The 22,836-nt window shown below is 31.6% G+C and overlaps 2 protein-coding genes across 5 annotated transcripts in view; one reads left to right on the top strand and one right to left on the bottom strand.

The window, feature by feature from the left end:
- The window catches only part of LOC126734400 (egl nine homolog 1-like), a 48,925-nt gene that overhangs the window by 6,115 nt on the left and 19,974 nt on the right, over positions 1-22,836 (bottom strand). The gene's annotated exons all lie outside the window — the stretch shown is intronic.
- Positions 1,341-9,693, top strand: LOC126734408 (myb-like protein D). 2 transcript variants are annotated; one of them, XR_007660038.1, is made up of 6 exons: positions 1,341-5,853; positions 5,911-6,054; positions 6,523-6,666; positions 6,732-6,886; positions 6,968-7,060; positions 7,113-9,693. XR_007660038.1 is itself a non-coding variant. In XM_050438037.1 (6 exons), the coding sequence occupies exons 1-6, from the start codon at positions 5,664-5,666 to the stop codon at positions 7,304-7,306; spliced, it is 936 nt and encodes a 311-aa protein (XP_050293994.1). In that variant the 5' UTR covers positions 1,341-5,663; the 3' UTR covers positions 7,307-9,693. The 2 variants fall into 2 exon arrangements, 1 of the variants encoding a protein (XP_050293994.1); XM_050438037.1 differs by having other exon boundaries at positions 6,716-6,886.

The following is a 22,836-nucleotide window of genomic DNA, read 5'->3' as shown; positions in this document are numbered from 1 at the left end:
CCGGGCAAATATAGCGACAAATTATATTTCGCAAAGAATTTGATTCTTTTAATAAAACTCGTGTCTCTTGGGATCTCAGCAATATAATAACTATTTAGGCCGCAGGTCAAATTCAGTTCCTGACCTAATCACAGATAATGGAATAGATAATACTGGTGGTAAGAAAATAGCAAATAAATTTAATGGCTTTTTTTTTTGACTCGCTGACAAGGTTTATAGATAATTTTGGTGCATCTGCAACCATAAAAATGCCCGACAGTAGTATCACTCGCTCTAAGTATATTCTTCTTTACTATGACCGAAAGCGAAATAGTTAAGCTTATAAGCTTATAAAATCGGTCTTATGCAAAAGCTTAAGTGTAGCAGATCATGTTCCTTGTAATTTGTTATGCATATTCTTCCTCCATTGAGCAATCGCATTAATTTATCTTTTCAATATGGATATTTTCAAAAAGCAATTATTGTCCCTATGCACAAAAATGGAAATACATGTTTCGGTGATAATTATAGGCTTATAAAAAAATACTTTATTTCTCGCATAAGTCGATTTAAACATTTTGTTATGCTATCAGTTTGGTTTCAGAGCTGAACTGCAGATGCAATAATCTTCAATTTTCGTTTAAAATTGATAACTGCCGGTATTTTTTTGGTCTTACTAAAACTTTGATAGTGTAAGAGGATCTGCCTATAGCTTGAATCATATTTGTCACATCGAATTGTATCACCTTATTTTCTGATGATATATCGGCAATTGTCTGGGTCAAAATCTATCTTTGTCAAGCTAGCAAATGCATAGCTGATCTTTCTTACCGGTGATAACAAAATGGTTTTTATCTTATCAGTTTAAAAGCCACTTTTATCCTTCCCACACCTGTACAAGTTGTCCAAGATAGAACCTAATTAATCAAGTAGGATTTAAATACCATAATTTAACAAGACTCTACATTTACAAGAATCTAAATTTGTGAGAATTTGTCCTAGAACGAGTAGGTGGACTTCGTATATGGCAAATTAGCTTGTAGTAATGGGGGAGGAGGACACAGCGGGTAGGCTTAAAAGTCCTTTTTCGCCAACTCCCGAAATTTCGTCATTACCGCTGATCACCCTCCCTAGTCTCCCCAAGCAGACGACCAGTCCTCGTAATGAAGGAACGCAGGCCTTCCCAGTTAAGGTCATTTGGTTTCTCTTGTGGCAGGAAGGAGGAACCCATGGTTTCTCTCCTCTATCCTACTCCATCCTTGGCATTCTCCTATAAAATAATATGCCGTTTCCTCCGCCAAGTCACAACTAGCGCACAGCGGACTGACCAGCACGCCTAAGATATGCAGATGTCGGTTGAATCTACAGTGACCTGTTAGGACTCCGGTCAGATCTGCTATAATCCCTCTGTGAGGGGACAGCAGCCATGCTATCCTAGCTTTAGTTGAATTTAATAGCTGCTCTTTGATCTGCCGGCAGCCACTGTTTATACTCCAATTTTCAATAGTCTTTTCCCATGCCCAGTTGTCCAGGATCGAACACCTCGAGATCCATCCACCAGACCACCGAGCCGCCAATTACTTTAGGTCTCATCACAGGAGTAGGTAGCTAGTGTAGGATATTGGGCTCCATACGCCACTACCTACTACCTACCCTTTGAGCTTCCTACCAACTACTCTTTGAAAGTGCGACAAAATGACAATTTCTTTGTGGACTACCTAAGTGACGTATTTACTACACGTTAGCTTGCTGTCCAGCCTAAGTATTTGACTAAGACGACGAAGTACTTGACCTTTTGCTTGACTTGCACGAGATAATTTAGTGTATCTTCTTTAGTGCTTTCTCCTATCTTTAAAGAGCCTATTTGACGTCTTCTATCCGAGTCAAGAAGTTTGACCAGGCTGGGGGAATCAGACATTGTTTCGAGTACACTACAGAATATTTGCCAGGTAGCTCTTTTGTTTCTTCTCATTTCGTCCTTAACGCGATTTTCCACCTGTATACTCATCCAAACCCTCTTGGTATCCTTTCCGAAATAAGCTCGTAGTAACTATGCAATTTTTCAGCTTGTAATTTTTTAGATACTTGCACACTTTTTAGATACTAACACACCGCGGGTGAACTAGAACGGGGACCCCAGGGTCGCAGCTGCGGGTCTGATTCACCCTCTGCCCCCGCGCCTATTGCACCACGGCAATTATTCGGTTCATTTATCTTTCTAAATATGAAATTTGGAACTGTACTGTTACTGTGCATAATAATATTACAAAAAAATTGAATTTTGAAATATTTCTTTATCTTTGTTGGCATCCGAGAAAAATCGAATTTTCTGTATTTATGTTTTGTTATGAAAGACAGCACAAATTAATGCCAAATTAGTAATATACCATTATTTAGTAGACGCATTCCAAGTATTTTCAACACTTATTGGCGATTTGTAGCCTGCGCTTCACTTTTTAGAAACCGTCCGTCATTTCATCGGATTAATGATAAGATTTTGGCATTAACTTTAAAACGGCATCAGCATCTACTCTCTATTAATAGTAAAAGTGGCTTCGTCTGAAAGTAACAGTCTGAAATTATTTGTTCCTTATCAAGCAAATTCTTCATGGCTTTGCAAAATTCTCACCTACGATCAGGATCGTCCTCTAGCAGCTCCTGCACCTTCTTCATTTTAAAAGCTCTTTTTCCTGCTGACTTTGAGAGATTTTTAAAACTATTTTGTGACATACATCGTACTCCCGAGCTACTTGCCTTGCCGGAATAATAGGTATAATATCTAGATTTGTATCCTCGCTCGATGGTTCTGTCTACGAGTTCTAATTGCTCCTCAATTTTACTCACGGTACTTTGACTCAGTGGGAGCAAATTAGGATAAGTTTCACGAAATAGCGCCACAACTTTATTTTCAGTTCTCATCCGGTTTACACCCTAATCATCATTAGTATTTCGATTTTTAAACCTTCTGTTAAGTACGGCATTTTAGCTAAATAAATACTAATTAATAAATACAGGGTACTTACTGTAGCAAAGAACACTTTTCTAATACTAATTCAACAATTTTTAACACCTTCCCATTATTTAATTCGATTTATTTCACAAAAACCTGTTTGTACGTTTTTTTATTAAACAAAAAATTGAATTTTTGTTTAATAAATATATATTTCTTTCACTTAAAGGTGATCATTTACGGCGGTGGCTTGTACAGGGTGGCCAAATAGGCGAGGTAAGCGGTTGTATCTCAGGACCTGTACATCTGGCAACAATGGAATTTTTTTTATTATTATAAAAGTGGCGCAACTAAAAATGAAATAAACGAAACGTCTTTTTCTCCGAAAACTTAAATATTAACCTATACTTTTGATATTATTTTTAGTAAGCCTAGATAATTTGCTATAAATTTGGTTTATGAATTATTGACGTACGAACGATAGTAGGGGTGGGGGAAGCTATTGAAAGTGGAATCATTAAAATCGGTGTAAATTCTAAACTACTTATTCGATTTGAGCAATTCAAAATTTATTTGCAAGATAAATGTAGCTGCTTTAAAAGTCTGATCTCATTGCTACCCTATAGTTCCTAATAAAACCGCCAGAGGGCGCAATTTGTTATAATTCCAGTTTTTTCATTTTGCTTTAAAAATTCAAATAGAATGGTATATTTTTGACATTCTATTTAAAAAGTAAATAAAATTTGCAAAAGTACTGTAAAAACCGCACGATGATATCTTTGCTCGTTTTAAAGTTATAGCGAATTAAAGTTTTTTACGCACCGAGCCTAAACTTGTGTGTCCCGCCTAAAAATCTCTAATTAGTATTACCACAACTAGAATACCATGATGTTGTCATAATTAATAAATTATTATAGTAGTAATTGATTGATAAATAATAAATTAATAATACCTATGTGTCACAGAATAACTGGAAGTTTATGTGACTTTCTTAAGGCGAATAATTTTATTAACGAATTTCTTTTTATATTTAAATTATGGTCCTGAAAAGGACCGATTTTAAACCCAATCATATTTGGTATTTAATGCCTCGATAGGTGTTCAATGTATTACTTTGGCGTTATGTATAAAACAGTTGAAAATAGCAAAATATCAATCGGGTGTTAAGCAAGCAATCATTGCTAAGCAGTTAGGATTAAACCGCTCAGTGGTTTCCAAAACCATAAAGTTACACTGCATTAGGAACTTTATTATTATAAAAGTGGCGCAACTAAAAATGAAATAAACGAAACGTCTTTTTCTCCGAAAACTTAAATATTAACCTATACTTTTGATATTATTTTTAGTAAGCCTAGATAATTTGCTATAAATTTGGTTTATGAATTATTGACGTACGAACGATAGTAGGGGTGGGGGAAGCTATTGAAAGTGGAATCATTAAAATCGGTGTAAATTCTAAACTACTTATTCGATTTGAGCAATTCAAAATTTATTTGCAAGATAAATGTAGCTGCTTTAAAAGTCTGATCTCATTGCTACCCTATAGTTCCTAATAAAAGCGCCAGAGGGCGCAATTTGTTATAATTCCAGTTTTTTCATTTTGCTTTAAAAATTCAAATAGAATGGTATATTTTTGACATTCTATTTAAAAAGTAAATAACATTTGCAAAAGTACTGTAAAAACCGCACGATGATATCTTTGCTCGTTTTAAAGTTATAGCGAATTAAAGTTTTTTACGCATCGAGCCTAAACTTGTGTGTCCCGCCTAAAAATCTCTAATTAGTATTACCACAACTAGAATACCATGATGTTGTCATAATTAATAAATTATTATAGTAGTAATTGATTGATAAATAATAAATTAATAATACCTATGTGTCACAGAATAACTGGAAGTTTATGTGACTTTCTTAAGGCGAATAATTTTATTAACGAATTTCTTTTTATATTTAAATTATGGTCCTGAAAAGGACCGATTTTAAACCCAATCATATTTGGTATTTAATGCCTCGATAGGTGTTCAATGTATTACTTTGGCGTTATGTATAAAACAGTTGAAAATAGCAAAATATCAATCGGGTGTTAAGCAAGCAATCATTGCTAAGCAGTTAGGATTAAACCGCTCAGTGGTTTCCAAAACCATAAAGTTACACTGCATTAGGAACTCATTAATAAGTCCACCTAAAACTGGTAGGCCTAGAAAAACGACGCCTAGAGTTGACGAGAAGATTAAATCCTTAGCTCTTAAAAATCGATTTAACACAGCAGTGGATATAAAATCTCAACTAGACGATGTAAATATTAGTGTCCCTTTCCAATTTATAAACTTTGTTTTGGCGGTATGTGCAAAATTCATCCAACTGCTCAGGAAAAATGCGGTATCTTCTTAATGCCTAACGAATACGCGGCAAGTGCGCGTGGATCGGACGCATTTGCCGCTTTTTCGCTAAGCAGGCCGTAGTTGCCGCGATTTTGCTGAGTAAATTTAGTCGTTAATTGGTATCGCTGCAAAGTGGATTGATCAAAAATCAAAGTTAATAGATTTTTGCAAAACCCTTGCAAAAGATTCAGTCAATAATAATGGCTTTAACAATTGCTGGGATCATAAAAAAAGGTAAGTAATGCTATTTAATTAGTATTATTCGTAATAATTTATATCAGTTACCAAAGGTATGACGATAAAAAGTTAGTACCCTAATTTATTAAAATTCTAGAACGGAAAATGATTCTCAGATGGATATCAACAGTATTGAAGGCTCAGAGTATATTTTACATACTTTACAACCTGCAGCTTTGCCGGAATCGTGTCGGGGGGGGGGAGGGGGGGTTATAAAACTGGACTTGCCATGCACATTAATAAATGACAAAGTGATTTCTTGGATAAATAATGAAGTGTACCACGCGAATCCTAACATTAATGATGGTAGTGGAAATGGCGTTGTCACAGGTTTTCAGAAATAACGTTGCTTTTTTATTTTAGAACAGAAAAATACAATGGAAGTAGAAAACATAAACTTAAATGATTGCTATTATGATAGCAACACATCAAGTTTATTAACATCTGGCCAATCCATTCCTTACAATAATAATTGTAATCAAGTGACTGATGATGTTTTAGAAATAGGTGCGAGGTTATTTTTAAAATTAAAAAAAAAATGTAATGAAGTAGTAACTGGGACAAAGGTATTTTTATTATAAAATGTTCTTAAACATTGTCAAGTTTTTGAAATTAATTCGTTCCTTCTTCGGGCCTAAAATAAAATATTAAGTAAATAAATATACCAAAAAAAAAAAATTTTAATCTTTACAGTTTGTCATTGATTAAAAATTAAATAAAAAAAGTCAATATTATCAAGATTTAAATTTAGGGATAAAATTTATACCACATACATATATACATAAAAAAACATAATTTATTAATAAAAATTTTTAAAAGAAAAATGTTAAAAAACATTCAAATGGAGAATTAGTTTAGAACCATTTCATAAAAAAAATCTAGTTCCAGTTATTTTTTCATTAAAATATTTTTATTGGTGGTGATCCAGAACAAAATAAAAAAATATCGGGATTAATATTTGTCATTATTTTTTAGGAAGTAATGAAGAGCAGACCAACTTAGCCATAACAATAAATGAGGCAAGTGGTGATATTATACCAAACAGATCTGAAGTTAACGATGTAACTTCTTATAATTTGAACCCTGTTGTCGTTGATGACGGTTTAATAATAAATAATGGTAGGTAGTTTTTTTTATACGCTGATATGTGAATTCTTAAACATTTAAGGAATTAATACGAAAAGAGGAAGCAAGCCTGAAAAAGATTTAAATATTAGAAACTGTACCGCACTATCTTATACCAAGGAAAGCTCGAACGATGATTCTCAGAATGTACCTCCTATGCTTATAACGGAAAAATTTGTTGCGAATCCTGATCCGAATGGACTGAATAACAATGGTAAAAAAAAACATAAAATTCGGTTGTTTTGTAGGTATATCAAAAAACATCAGAACTAATTTTTTTGTCATTTATTTTTAGAAACTAATGAAGACCGGACAACAGCTATTACAATAAATGGGGCAAGTGGTGACATTGCTTCGATATCTAATAATAACGCACTGAATAATAATGGTAAAAAAATGTAAAACTTTTTATATTATGAGCTAATTTACTTTGATTTTAGATGAATCTCGTGAACCTGCAGGAAACAAAAAAAGAAAAAAAACCGTCATTGATTTTGAAGCCAGAAAAACTCTCAAGAGGGAAAAGATTGCTGAAAATCATAAGGTTTTACCAGGTTGTGCTGATAATTGCAAAAAAAAATGTTCATCTGCATTTGATCGACGTAGGAGAGAAGGAATTAATACGCAATTTTGAAAATTGTCCGATCCCGAAAGAAAGTCTTTTTTTTTAGTTCAAGTGAGCGATTGCAAACAAAACGAACCACTGGAGAAAAGCCAACAATGCAAAATACTTTTAAATATTGGCTTTTAATTATATACTTTTAATTATATGGCTCCGTAAAACGGCGTAAATAAAAGTGTTCCGAGTGCATATAAATTCTGAAAAACAGTGAATCTATAAAATAGATAGTGTCTTACTTAGCTAAACATAATTATTTTCACCAAAAACATCCAATTTGCTGCAAAATTGTCATTGTTTATGTTTGTGTTGAACCCGCGCAAGAATGCATTAACAATGGAATAAAGTAGCTACGTTCCAATTTTAAAATCGAAAATTTCGAAATGGAGTGCGATGTTTGCAAGCAAGTTACGCGAACATTTAAATGTGACAACTGTTTGAAGAGATTGTGTAAGGGTTGTGCAGCTCTTACGTCCTCTGAAGTAAAAGTGATAGAATTAAAAGATCGTGTTATGAAGTTCTTCTGCAAAAATTGCAATGACTTTCACGGACTTAAACTTTTGAATGATCTTGTACAAAGCAAGCAAGAAATAATATTAAGTAAGGATGAAATAATCTCACTTCTTAAGCAAGAAATAAAAGACTTAAAGTCAAAAATCGAAGCCATCCAAGCACCAGCAATACCATCATTTGCAGAGGTTGTAAACAACAAATCATCCATACCAATAAAAACAAAAAATCGGCCAAACTTAATTATAAAACCGAAGGGCACACAGGACTCTCAAGAAACAAAAACCGATATAATGGAGAACATCAAACCAGCAGATATTAATGTAAGTATTGATAAAAGCCGATCTTCACACCACGGAAGTTTAATAATTAAATGCAATGACACAGAGAGTGTTACGAAACTAAAAAATGAAATTAAACAAAAACTGGGTGATTACTATGAGGTAGAGGAAACAAAATTACGGAATCCGCAGGTCAAAATAGTTGGATATCCTGCCAAGAATAAATCAGCAACTGAAGAAATTGAAAAATCTATAAGAATGCAAAATACATTTTTTAATAATGAAGATTCATTTAAAATTACCTTTATGAAGGAAACTAAATTAAATAAAAAAAACCATCTTCGCCGACTGTTCCCCAAACCTCTTTAAAAAAATCATGTGGACCAAAAAAATATACATTGGATGGGAACGATACCCTGCATATGAAAATTTAGCAGTAAAACAGTGTTTTAAAGGTTGTGGATATTACCACAAAAGTCCAGACTGCCCAAATGAAACCACCTGTTCATACTGTGGAGGAGAACATAATCGAAAGGACTGTCACTTAACCCAAAATAAAGAAAATAGGAAATGCGTGAATTGTGAACATTCAAATAAAAAATATAAAACGAACCATAATCTCAAACATGATGCCACGGATTCTGAATGCCCCACAAACCTATACCATCTAGAAGTATTAAAAAGTAAAATAAATTATGGCTAGACAACAAGAAGTGGAGCTGCTTGAAACGATATCCAGTGAAATTTTTAGTGAAACTGTGGAGCCTGTAGAGATCTGTGGTAAAATAGACACAGATAAAAAACTTTTAAATATAATGCATGTTAACATAAGAAGTGTAAAAAAAACTTTGATGAACTGTTACTTTTTTTAGAGACTTTCAAAATTTCTTTCTGTGATGTTATAGTCCTAAGTGAATGTTTTCAACTCACCTCTTTTTTAGAATTTACTATTCAAGGCTTTACCACTCACTATAGTAATGGAAATATCACACGAAATGATGGTGTTCTTATTATGGTAAGAGACAATCTAAATGCTAAAGTGGCATTTCACGAACTTGATTCCACTAAAATAAAGGTGGGTCGAATAACTTTGGAACATAAAAATGTGCACTATGAAATCTCTTGTATCTATCGATCTCCTCACTCATCTATCGAAAATTTTGTACAGGATCTTAATGTATATTTTACAGGAAAGTCAGGAAACAAGTCAAATAATGTTGAAATTTTAGTTGGAGACATAAATATTAACCTCTTAACTAATACTGATTTAAACGTGGTAAATTACATTTCAACATTTCATAACAAGTTCAACAAGTTCATATGGTTTTCAATCACATATAAACTCAATCACCAGGCCAGAATCAGGCACATGTTTAGATCATATATTTGTAAAGAACAATAATAAAATAATTAACATTCACACAAAACCGTATATAATAAATTATGATATAACGGATCATTTTCCAATAATGTTAAATTTTTCACATGCTTTAAATATTAAGAGAATAGAAAATATTGTAAAAACTGATGTTAAAAATAAAATAAATTACATAAAACTAAATTATTTATTTGAGAATGAAAATTGGAATGACGTGTCTAAAACAAACAATCCAGAAGAAGCCTATACACTTTTCATAAACAAATTTTTAGAACTTTACTTAAAATGTAAAACAACATCAATTTTTTACAATAAAACTAACAAAAAAATTAAACCATGGATCACAAATGGTATTATTGTATCAATAAAAAAAAGAGATAGATTAAAAAAACAATTACAAAATAACTTTACAGAAGAAAAAGAAAGAGAGTATAAAAGATACCGTAATAATTTTAAAAAAATAATTGACTACACAAAAAACCTTTACTACAAGACAAAAATTAATGAAAATAAAAATAACTTTAAAAAATATACGAAATATTATCTGAATATAACAATAAATATAAAAAACAAAATAAAATCCCTATTAAAATTCCCATGGAAGCTAAAAATAATTGCAATTTAAAAGAAAAAGCAAATTTTTGTAATGATTACTTCTCTAAGATAGGCCTCGATATGTACAACAAAATACCAAACTCGTCAAATATATTTCAATTAAAAAATGCAAATAACTCAATGTTCTTAAGGCCAGTAGATCACAATGAATTAATAAAGCATATAAACTCTTTAAAAAGTAACAGTGCTCCGGGACATGATGGTATTTCAGCAAAACTAATTAAAAAACTTTACATTTATCTAATTGAACCCTTGACATATATAATAAACTTAATCTTTAAAACCGGAATTATTCCTAAATCTTTTAAAACATCCATTATAACCCCCATTTTTAAATCTGGAGACAAAAGTTTAATTGATAATTACAGACCAATCAGTACAATTTCTAATTTCGCAAAATTGTACGAAAAGTGTTTAAAGGAGCGACTAGCCGGGTTTTTGGATAAAAATGGACTTTTGTCTGAAAACCAGTTTGGTTTTTCTTCGGGCTTGAGTACTGGCGATGCCATGCACAAACTCATTGAACATGTAAGGTATAAATTGGACTTTGGCAAAAAGTGCTTAGCAGTATTTTTGGATCTGGCGAAGGCCTTTGACACGGTGCCCCACAAACAGCTTCTTGATGTCCTCGAGAAAAACGGGGTGAGGGATACCGTGTTACAGGTCTTTGCGAACTATCTTGTGGAGCGGCAACAGTACGTTAAAATAGATGACACTTTAAGTGACCCATGTACAGTGAGAATTGGGATTCTACAGGGGACCGTTCTGGGACCCCTGTTGTTTATTCTGTACGTCAACTCACTTACAACTTTAAACATAAACGGTATAATTATTTCATATGCAGATGATACTGTTGTTGCTTTTGACGGAGATACGTGGTAGGAAGTAAAAAAATGTGTTCAAACTGGAATTATGCTTGTAAAAAAATGGCTTCATATATACAAATTAACATTAAATGTCCAAAAAACCAACTATATTGCATTCTCAAAGACTAAAATAAATCGACCATTGTTCACACACTTAGATATTCAAAATCTACCAGATAAAATACAGGAAGCATCAAATGTAAAGTATTTGGGAATTATCATTGATAGTAACATGAAATGGGACTTACATACTGCACATTTAACAAAAAAATTAAATTTCCTAGTTTCTAGTTTCCCTTCAAATTTTACACTATTAGAAATATTTCAGACAGAAATATGCTTATAACCATATACCAAAGTTTAGTGGAATCAATACTAAGATATAGAATATTACTCTGGGGCAGTATGCATTACAATTCTTTAAGTCCTCTTCAGATAATGCAGAATAAAATATTAAAAATAATCCTTAAAAAACCATTCTTATACCCTACTAAAGAAATTTATAATGAAACCTATATAAACATAAGAACTTTATTCTGTATAACTGTTTGTTGCTTCATACACAATCGTGAAAATATTAGATATCCAATAAACCATAACCAAAACACTAGATCTAATGAAGATAATCAACTAATTCTTCCTGTATGCTATAGTGAGTTCGGAAAGAGATCCATTAAATTTATAGGACCAAAACTGTACAATTTATTACCTAAACATATTAGAAACATCAAAAATAAAAAATTTTCAAAAATAGTGAAGGAATATATTGTAAACAATCTTAATAAGTTTAAGTCTGTTGTATCCTAATATTAGTGGATGCCTTCCCTTGTTAAATTGTTTAGGTACTTTATTACCTCACTGTTATTATTTTATAATTATACTTAGGAGCTCATATTAATGTATATATTTTTTCTTTAAATAAGTTGATCAGAAGAAAAATGTTTATTGTACACTGTTCATTTATTACTTCCCATACAGATGCTTGCATCTAGGGGAATATAACTGCATAATTTGATTCTGCATCTGCATTTTTGATATTGTAATAACTTATTATAACTGTGTAACTATAATATAATGTTATAAATAAATAAAAAAAAAATATATATTTTTTAAATGATAAATCTGATCAGAGGGTCGGAGTCTATAAAACATTTTTTCTTACTACTCTTGGATATAAGAAAAGCAATGACAGAGTCCTTCACGATACTTTATCAAAAACACCAAGAGGGCAATTTATTCCACTGCTACATGGAAATAAACGCAAAAAGCCAGCGAATAAAATTGACGACTTTGACATGCTCACATTCAATCATTTAACCCATGTATCTCGCACTACCGAAGAGAACATGCACCACATGTTCGCTATCTTAGTAGTGATGTCAATATTACACTTATGTACAATGATTTCAAGGAAAAATTTCCTAATGCAAAATTATCATACGAAACCTACCGAAAAAAAGTGAAGGCAAAACGAATTTCATTTACAAAACTAGGGCACGAGGAGTGCGATGCTTGTGAAACATTTGATCTTCAAGGCCATAACAAAGAAAATATAAACGAATCCTGCCAGACGTGTAAAAACTGGATTAACCATAAAACTCGTGTAAATGAATCACGTCAGTTATACAAAGAACACTCAGATAAAACATTCAACCAAGATACAATTTGTGTATCAGCAGATCTGCAAAAAGTAGTGATGTTGCCGCGAATGGACATGTTTAAATGCTTAATTTTTTTGACTAAGAAAAGACTAATTGCGTACAACCTTTGTACGTAGGGAAATTTTCTTCTAAGAACAAACCGTATGCAGTTATATGGCACGAAGCGATAAGCAAACGCAGTAAAGAAGATTTGATTAGCACTTTTTACTCCTTTATAAAGTCAAATAGAGACGCTAAAACAATTATAATTTGGTTGGACAATTGTGCTAGCCAAAACAAGAATTGGGCACTTTTAACATTTCTGGTGAGAATGATAAACTTCGACGAAATCTCAGCGACGACCATATGTTTCAATTATTTCGAGCCTGGACACACATTCATGTCGGCTGATAGTTTCCACCATCAGGTGGAATTGACAATTCCACCTGATGGTGGAATGATGGTCAATGAAGCGCAAACAAAAAATCTACGACTTTGATGATTTTGCGGATGCTGTTGGCAGTTGCTGCAAAGGCAAGGTAGACGTTAAAAAAATGGATATCCAAGATTTCTTTCAATGGAAAGATTTTTCGTCTCAACAAAAACTAAATGATCGGACACAAAAGCGACCTTATTTGTCCGACATTGTGCAAATTACTGCGGAACGTGGTAAATTTACGTTAAAGTACAAAACTTCATTTTCAGGAGAAGACAAAGTACTAGATTTTTGCAGAAAAAAATTATGAAAAAAAGTCAGTTGGTTAAAAATGTTGCCTGTCTTGATGCACCCCGCGGATTTCCTAACAATAAAAAAGAAAATGTGTTAAAAGTGCTAGATAAAATTATTCCAGAAAATCGAAAAATGTTTTGGCTAAGCTTGCCATCTCTCAGTGAACCTAACGAAGAAGATCCTTAGTTATTTTTAATAGAGTTATTAATTTACTGGTAAAAATTTTAAATACCTGTTCGTAAGTCCACTTGAGTAATAAAAACAGTATTAATTTCACTCATTGTTTTTTTATATGTATTATGCAATTCCTAGGAAGGCAAATATTTTACAAATTGCATTTTTTTATATATACAAAAGAAATCAGAACATCAGATACCGCATATTGACTTTGCAAGTATAAAAATTTTGTATAATGGTTTCTTAGCGAATAAGCAGTGAGAAATATTTTTGCTTCCACATTACTATTTTTGTGTATTTTAAAACATATCTAAAATATATTTGAATCATTTCAGCAGTTTAGCAGCAATTTTCGAACACAAAAATAGCACATACTGCTTAATTACTAAGTAAACCCCAACAAGTTATTTAATGAAAACATCTTGTCGGACTTGCATTGTCTTATTTATTTATTGTAACACGACGTTTCGGTTGGTAAGTATCTCCAACCGTTATCAAGTGTAAACTGAGGTTATTTAATGGTTCCTAAACGAATAAGCGGTAAGTGACTTCACAGCTTCTCTTAATTTATTTTTGTTAAATTTACTTATTAATAAATTTCTACAGGCTCAGTTAAAATGAAATCTACAGTTAAAAATGTCAAAAAGAAAAAAACAAAAAAGGTTCAGGAAAAAAACTTTAAACCCTATTATCTCAATTTCGCTCGTTAAGCAGATGCCGCTTTTTTGCTTTGGACGGCAGTTAACCACAAATACATACATAAACCACAAAAGGAAAAATCCATTAATATCGTTAAAAATCAATCCTCTCAGTCATTTAATGAGAAAGAACTTGATGTTCTCAATAAGGGTCTAAACTTTGGACCAGTTTCAAATTGCAAAAACAACCTGGAGGAGATTGTAGTAAGTGTTGAATCATCAATTCAGTACTTGCCAGAATCTTCGAAAGGTTTTGCTAGAGAAACGATTAGCAACCAAATTACAAAGAATCTTACTAAATCAAAAAACATATCGGGATCTAATATTGTTAAACGACTGAGAGAAAAAGACTGTTTCTATTTAAAAGTTGACAAGGGAAACAAAGTTGTTATTTTAGACAAACCAGAATATTTTAAACGAGTTGATGATCTTATTGAAAATGGCCCATATAAAAAGATTTCTAAAAACCCTTTATCAAAAATGATTTCGCAGGTTAAGACAGCATTAAATGACTGCAAAAACCTATAAGTTAAGTTAAAAAAAAATTTTAAGTTACAACTTTCGAACCCAACAATTCCAAAATTATATTGTTTACCAAAAATCCACAAACCTGGCAATAAAATGAGACCAATTGTCTCCACTATAGTATCTCCAACTTACAACATTTCAAAGTTCTTAGTAAAGCAGTTTGAGACATTAAAATTACCTTATGAATGTTTTCCAGTCAAAAACAGCCAACAGTTTATTTCGATGTATCTTCTTTGTTCCCAAGTATTCCCATACCAGAAACTTTGGAATATCTGATTGAACTTCTGGAAAGTAATGGTTTTAATAACATCCAAGAAATGATTAAATTAACAAAACTTTGTATGTCACAAAATATTTTTCAATATAACAACTCATACTATGAACAACTGGAAGGTACAGCCATGGGTAATTGCCTCTCTCCTTTCCTAGCAGAGCTCTTTATGAACCGTTTTGAGTTACATGAAAAAAATACATTCCATTACTTCCCACGAGTTTGGTTAAGATATGTCGATGATGTGTTTGCTGTGTTCGACAAAAGCAAATGCAATATTGATAATTTTGTAGAACAACTCAATAATTGTTTTCCATCTATTAAATTTACCTTCCATCAAGAAACAAATAACCAGCTTCCATTCTTAGATACTCGTGTCATCAAAAATAATAATAAGTTAGAATTTGATATTTATAGAAAAGAAACAAATACTTTTAGATACATAACTAGTAGACATAACTTAGACTCTAACGATTGTTTTCAACATAAAAATCGATCTTATTGGCAATGGTTATGACGATAAGATTATTAATAAGCTGATTAGAAGACATAGGTTTAAAGTTAATCTTAAAAACTCTACAACATTTCGAAAAGATGAAAATAAGCAAACTTTTGTTGCAATACCATACGATCCTATCTTGATGAGAGGCTTGATAGTTTTCAAAGACTTAGGTCTAAGAATGGTCTATCAAAGTTCGGCCAAGTTACGAAATCTTTTAGGAAACCCAAAAGATAAAATAAAGACCAATGAAAATGTGAAATAGGGAAGAGTTGAAAAATCAAGTGTGGCTGAACATGTTTTAAATACCGGTCACTTTGTAGGGATAGACAACTTAAAATTACTTAGACCAGTTAATAGTTAGTTAGTGTTTAAAATTTGTTTGGCCATGCTGCATTGCTTGTTCCGTTTCATTGCTTTTTCCGCTCTATTAGTTACATCAGTTTTAATCTTCTCCGGAAGATGCTAACATCGTTAGCGAAACACGTATCAAGATTAAAAATAAAGAGTTTTGGTTAGTGGTAAAACTGTTTCGTAATTTGAACCTTTAAAAAGTGTACAATTTGTTTAGCTGTCATAAATTTATTTATTCAATAATCATCTGCTGAAAAACATTATTGCTACTAAATGTTAAACATCAATATTAAAAGGAGATATTTAAAAAATAAATATTACAATGATCTGACTAACTTTAAAATAAATTTATTTTTAATAAACAATATAATAATGAACAAAAATGAATCCAGAACTTTTTTAAAATAATTAAAGGCTATTAAATAATATGTACAGGGTGGCCCAAATTCGACTCTCATCATTGGGATCTCGGAAACCGTAAGAGATACAAGGTCGGTTAAATTATGGCAAAGTTCCTAAATTTGATACTTAACAAAATGCTGTTTTAAAATTTAAAAAACTATCCGGAAAAACTGAAATCTAGAAAAAAAAATTTTTTAATGTTATTTAAAATCGTATAATAAGATAAATAACACTTTGTTAAAGGCACTTTTTCTCCTCTACAAGATGGCGTTTTCAGAATTAAAATACGACGTTTTGTTTTTAAGATACCATCATTAACTTTTTTTTTTTCAAATACGGCCCTGGATTTCTATTACTTTATTTTGTTGACCCACATTTTTATATAACCTATGACGTATCAAACTTTTTTATTTGCAACCGATTTAATAGCAAAAAATTAAGATTTTCCATAATTAAAAAATTTCCATAAATAAAAAAAAGAAAGATTCTTAATTTTTTTTCTTTTATTTAAATAATGAGTATTGACTTATTATTAATAAAAACTAATGCACTCCGTATATTTTTACAATTGGAAATTTCATCAAAAACTATCAATAAGCTGACGAATGTAAGCAAATGTGAAGGAAATTCAACGCGTTGATATTTTTTGATCGCCAATATTAAAACAAAATTAAAAAAGCGGCGTTGAAATGAACAAAAGATGGCCTTCGCTTGCCGTCAAAATATTACATGCGCTCTCCACCTCGCGACTTTTCAACATAAAAATATACTCCTAAAATTTAACAGACATAACATCGCTTTTTTTTAAATTTTAGGCTTGGTTTCGCAAAATAAATGGCGATGTTAGGAACAAGATTTTGAAAATTTGGACTGAAAGATTATAATTGGTAGAGAGCAGCCTTAATATTTTAAAGTCACGTTTTACAATACTATAATAAGTAAGAAATTTTGTTAAAGGTTGCGGTAAATCTTCGCCATATAGAATCCATATTAGCCAAGAACTTAAGCCAGGAGTGCGCTGTCGCCTGGCTTAAGTTTGCAATTAGAATTAAGAAGGCTTGAATTTTGCAATTAGCTTTACTTTAAGCCAATTGCCAAATTCAAGCCTTATGTTACTGAAGATGAGAATTTTTTGAATAAAATAATATGGACGGATGAATGCAATTTCTCCACGAGTGGTTTTTTTAACACAAATAATAAGCATTATTACGCAGTCGAAAATCCATATAAAAATCAACAAATTTGAAGTCAGGGACGGGAGTCGTTTAATGTTTGGATTGGGCTATATGGAAATAAAATTTTAGGGCCAGTTTTCGATAATGAAAATTTGATTTCCGTACGAGACGTAAATTTGCTGCAAAACGATATATTTGATGCCCTAGATGACGAGCCGTTGAATATTGTTCAGCAATTATGGTGGCAACAGGATCGGGCACCACCACAAAATGGTATTGCTGTGTTTCAGTTTCTTAATCAAACTTTTCCCAATAAGTGTATTGGAAACCAAGGAGCAGTTCGCTGGCCTGCCAGAAGCCCCGATTTGTCACCTCTTGATTATTTTTTATGGGGATATAAGACCGTGAATTTAAAGAAAGTCCTCAAAATATAAATGTTTTACGCCACAATTTTACTTTAGAAATCACAAATTTACGGCAAGAGTACCCTTTGTAGATAGATCTGTTAATTTGTTTGAATGAATGAATTAATGAATCTTTATTTGCAAAAAATACAACTACAATTGTACAGTAGACACTACAATAAAGTCCAGTGCAACGATATATTAGAATGGTCACCCGTCAAAACACCAGCATTCCACCTGCCAAACAATGTCATCCACCTTCTATTTACATTGTTTGAGAAGTAAAATGCTGGTGTTTTGACGGGTGACCATTCTAATATATCATTGCACTGGACTTTGTCATAATTTAAAACTACATTTAGATTAGGGTTCATCGGGTTTAAAGCAAATAACCACTAGCTTAATAAGCGTAAGCTTTTTTAATTAATTAAATTTTAAATCATCAGGAAAAGAATAAACATTTAAAAGTATTTAGGTTTTTAGCAATTAAAAAAGTTAGATCCGCACTAAGGAAAAATTCCTGATGATGGTTCTTAATACGGTGAAACGTTGGGAAACATATGAATAAGATAATCATTTTAAAGGGAATAAAAACTGCTTTCAAAATAAGTTATAAAAAAAAGCAGATCCGTATTAAAAAAAATAAGTTGATAGCCGTTGCCAAAATATCAAACGTCATAAAAAAAAATTAAAGGTGAAGTTTTGTAGAGCACAAAAAATTATAAAACTTTCTAAAACCAATAGTTTTGGAAATAATAATTAAAATAAAATTTAGCATTTTTTATAAATCACCCTGTAATTCACGAACTAATAAACATTTTGCAACGCTGTAAAAGGATTTAGAATAAGCATCAAAATTGACACCATTTTTCTAATTTAACCGCCCTGTTAACTCCTATAGTTTCGGAAATAGCAATATTCACACATGGCAAATAGGACACCATGTATAGATGTCACATTTAAAATACCGAACTTGACACCTACTACTTCTTAGTGCCGCCATCTTAAAAATATTTTAGCCGGGTTGCTTCTATCAATTTTAGTATACTGTAATATTATTAGTTTTTTCCTAATTACAGGTTTCTCACACACGGTGGATGCGGTTCTCGGCGACTCACCTTGCATGTACAGGGTGTTCCTTAAAGACGTGCTAATATTTAAGGGAGTGATTCCTGGACCCATATTAAGAAAAAAAGTTCCTATGAACATATGTCCTAAACGTCTTAACTTATGAGATACAGGTTGTTAAGTTTTTAAAAAATATCAGTTTTTTAATAATAAGTGCCGTAACGCGTCTTTATTTGACGCAAATAAAGTCGCGGAGTCTCCTATGCCTGTTTTTTATTGCTCGTTGCTATGGGCAACGAGCTGGCATTTTAGCGAAGTAAAATTGTTTTTATCTTTTTAGGCGAAAAATGCGTCGGACGAAAAAAAAACCAAGAGATCAAATTTGCTAAAAACTGACTGAGGATTTTAAAAATAATTTTTATTTTAAGAAAAAGCAGTGGCGTAGTATTTTTTTCACTAAAAATATTCAATAGAAGGCCTATAGAGACGCCACTGGCGAAGAAAATATTTTTTTTCTTTAAATGGGTCCAGGAATTACTCCCTTAAATATTAGCACGTCTTTAAGGAACACCCTATATAAGACGTAAAAGAAATGAAATGCGTAAATGCACATAAGAGATAAAATGCGTCTGCCTCGCTTAAATTACGTATACACCAACCAAAAAAAAATCAATTTCGAAAAAAAAAAATTTCGCTAGAAACATATTTCTAACAAACGTATCAATTGGACTTCAATAAAACAGAAATCACCACGAACAAAACATTATTTTAATGCAGAGATAAAAAGATTGATTTGGCATACGTGACAAAAGAAATTCGACCAGATAAGATTAAAAAAAAAATATGATAATCCAAAATAATCGGTATCAATGAAGTTTTTTCGCTGAATGAATAAATTTAATAAACATAATGAATAACCGTTACCTGGGAAAAATCATAGTCAATATTAGGATTTTATTTCATTAAAACGATTTTAAGTAAATTAATTATTGTACATATTTTTTAACTTATATAAAATATTATATATACTTATATAATATATTTATTATATATACTTATATTATATATATATATATATATATATATATATATATATATATATAAAGAAATCTCTTACTAATGATTTGAAATCATCAGATCTCATAATAATGCAGGTTCTAATAACTGTATATAAGTCAACGAATCTATTAAAAACGCAAATAAACTCTTGGCTAGCCCCACGTACTAATAATAATAATCAGGACTACGTGACTTACCGCACACGCTGTCGGATCATGTATAACGACTGAGAAAATCTTATGGCTGTAATAAGGGCAGTTTTTAAACTTCAACTTAGAGATTCTGTGTGAAATTTGGCTTAAATAAGACTTGTCCTCAAGTTTTACTTTTATGGGTATACACATACACAGGGTGTCCATTTAATATCGCGATGCTCGATGGCGGCTAAACCTTGAAACGGAAGAAATTTTTAATAGGGGGAATATTAATTAAGTTAGAGGGGCTACTTTTTAAAATTAGTTTGGTTGATACAGGGTGTCCCAAAAAAGCGTGGAACCTCCTGTATTATTTTTCCGAAATGGGAGTCCCGTTTGACTTTCTCTTTAACCTTAAAGCAGTTTTACCCTAAAATGTGACGTTGCCTAGTTATAAAGAATTTTTCACAAAAATCAATGTTTCACCTTAATATTAATATTTACCACCAAAGTTTTTTATCTTTTTAAAACATCTATGTAGAGTCCTTGGCTAAGTTGATTTTATCTTTCGAAATTCCAAAATTATTATAATATTTTTTTATACGGGGTGATTAAAATCGTTCCTCAAATAATGATATTTTCAATTCAATTTTGTTTAATTCAACATTGACTGTCTTGAAAATTTCCTTTAATTGTTAATAACTAGGCAACGTCGCATTTTAGGGTAAAATAATTTGTTAGTTAAAGAGAGATTTAGTTAGTTAGAGAGTCAAATGAGACTCCCATTTCGAAAAAAAAAATGTGATTCCATTTAAAAAAAAACAAATTATGTATCATGGTTTTTTGGGACCTGTATTAACCAAACTAATTTTAAACAGTAGCTCCTCTAACTTAATTAACATGCCCCCTAATAAAGATTTATTTCCGTTTCAAGATTTAAAAATAAGATACATTTAAAGATCGTGAAATTATACACGAAATTATGAGAAGAAACAACAGCGTTTTTCATATATAAAAGATATAAAAACAATAGAAAAACATAAAATTTCTTTGATTAAACAACATACATTTTTAAAAAAATTTTTCTTAACAGCAATTTAGCTTATACTGGTTCAATGTCTTCATGAGAAGTAGTGGAATTTTGTTTTTCATGCTCATTCATAAATTCTAACAATTTTAAATTGTGAGCTTTTAATTTTTAGCTTTTGTAGCGTTAATTTCCGTGTCTTCCTTCAAATTTAGCATAAAAGAATTAATCCTAAGACTGTAGATACCCTTGTGGATCGCAGGCTTCCCTGGCTTCTTCGAAATTCGACACTCACCCGATAAAATTCGGGAATTCTATCTAAACCTGCGGGATTTCCGCGTCGACCAAAAGAAAAAGTATTTCATGAGCGACAAAATAGGTGTTTGGGCTTAAGGAATAATAATTTTTACGATAGGAAAAAATATATTAGGTGAATTGGCAAAAACGCATGGCATATGCATAGCATCCTACAAAGAAACTGATTTTTTTTATTTATATTATTTTTTGTGTTTATTTCGGTTTACATTTAGAAAACTACTTTAATTTTCTTAAAAACGTAGAAAATTACTATATGAGAGGCTAACTACTTCTTTAAGTTATACTAGATACTCCATGCAATAAATCGCAACTTTTAATATGAAATTCATCTCAATGACAGTGGCGCACAATCTCAGATATCGTGTTTATGTAGAGGCAACTGGTTAAAGTAGAAAATTAGTTTTCAACAAAAGTGTTTCTGTCAGGTGGGTACCAAATTTAACAAAATATCTAAAGCAGTCTCAACAAGAATTAAAAAAAAGATATTTACTAATAACTTGAACAAAAAGCCAAGAAATCTAATTTATCCTAAAATTAATGGAGATTTTAAGTATAATTTTTAGTTTAAGTAAAACCATTTGAGTACATAATATTTTTACAAACATATTTAGCCTGTTGGCAGTTATGGCTCAAAAATGTAGATTTAGTACACAAGTTTAATTTTTTATGGTAGAATCACCTAATGATCAGCATCTTATTCTAAAGACTTAATATTGTGGTTATTATTTTAACAATAAATAAACTGTTATTCGCATTGCCAATTCTAGTCTTTCAATGTTCTAAGGTTCTGATAGAAATATGATCAACTTAGACCTTATCGCTTGGCACCTGTTGAGAATGCACTTCTTCTTTCTAAGATTTTAGCATTATTAAAAGCCAACATTATTCGACTCTGGTGACCAGCTGCTCTCCTTATGAAACTCCTATCATATGGGTGAAAAAGGAAGACGGCTCTGATAGAATGTGCAACGACGTTCGTGAGCTCAATCGAAATAGTATTTCAGGTATGTATCCATTACCAATAATAAGTGACCAAATTAATCGCCCTAATGGTAATTTTTATTTTTTGACTCTTGACATGCCTTTTTTACCAAATACCTGTCAGTCAGAAAAGTACTAAGAGAATGGCTTTTGTAACTATGCCATTTGGACTTGCCAATGATCCTTCAGTTTATCAAATTGCTATTGATAAAGCTCTTGGAGATTACGAAACAACCTTTGCAGTTGTCTATATCGGTGATATACAGGTTCCATCTGCTTGAATTTCTGAAGGGCTATACCGTTCGGAAATTGTTTTACCGGCTTGAAAATATACCGGATTTTCATTTAATTTAAGAAAATTTACATTTCCTAAAATTGAAGTCCAGTACGTAGGGTATTTTTTTGAGGTGTCGAGATTTGCCCTAATACT

The sequence above is a fragment of the Anthonomus grandis genome, chromosome 3, assembly GCF_022605725.1.
Source record: "Anthonomus grandis grandis chromosome 3, icAntGran1.3, whole genome shotgun sequence".
NCBI lineage: Eukaryota > Metazoa > Arthropoda > Insecta > Coleoptera > Curculionidae > Anthonomus > Anthonomus grandis.
This window is presented reverse-complemented; position numbering and strand designations above follow the sequence as displayed.

Bases quoted from the DNA above. Each gene is read 5' to 3' on its own strand.
- LOC126734408 (XM_050438037.1), top strand. From the start codon at position 5,664: ATGGATATCAACAGTATTGAAGGCTCAGAGTATATTTTACATACTTTA. The intron at 5,854-5,910 runs GTAGTGGAAATG...TTTTTATTTTAG, and splicing joins GAATCCTAACATTAATGATG to AACAGAAAAATACAATGGAA. The intron at 6,055-6,522 runs GTGCGAGGTTAT...ATTATTTTTTAG, and splicing joins TGATGATGTTTTAGAAATAG to GAAGTAATGAAGAGCAGACC.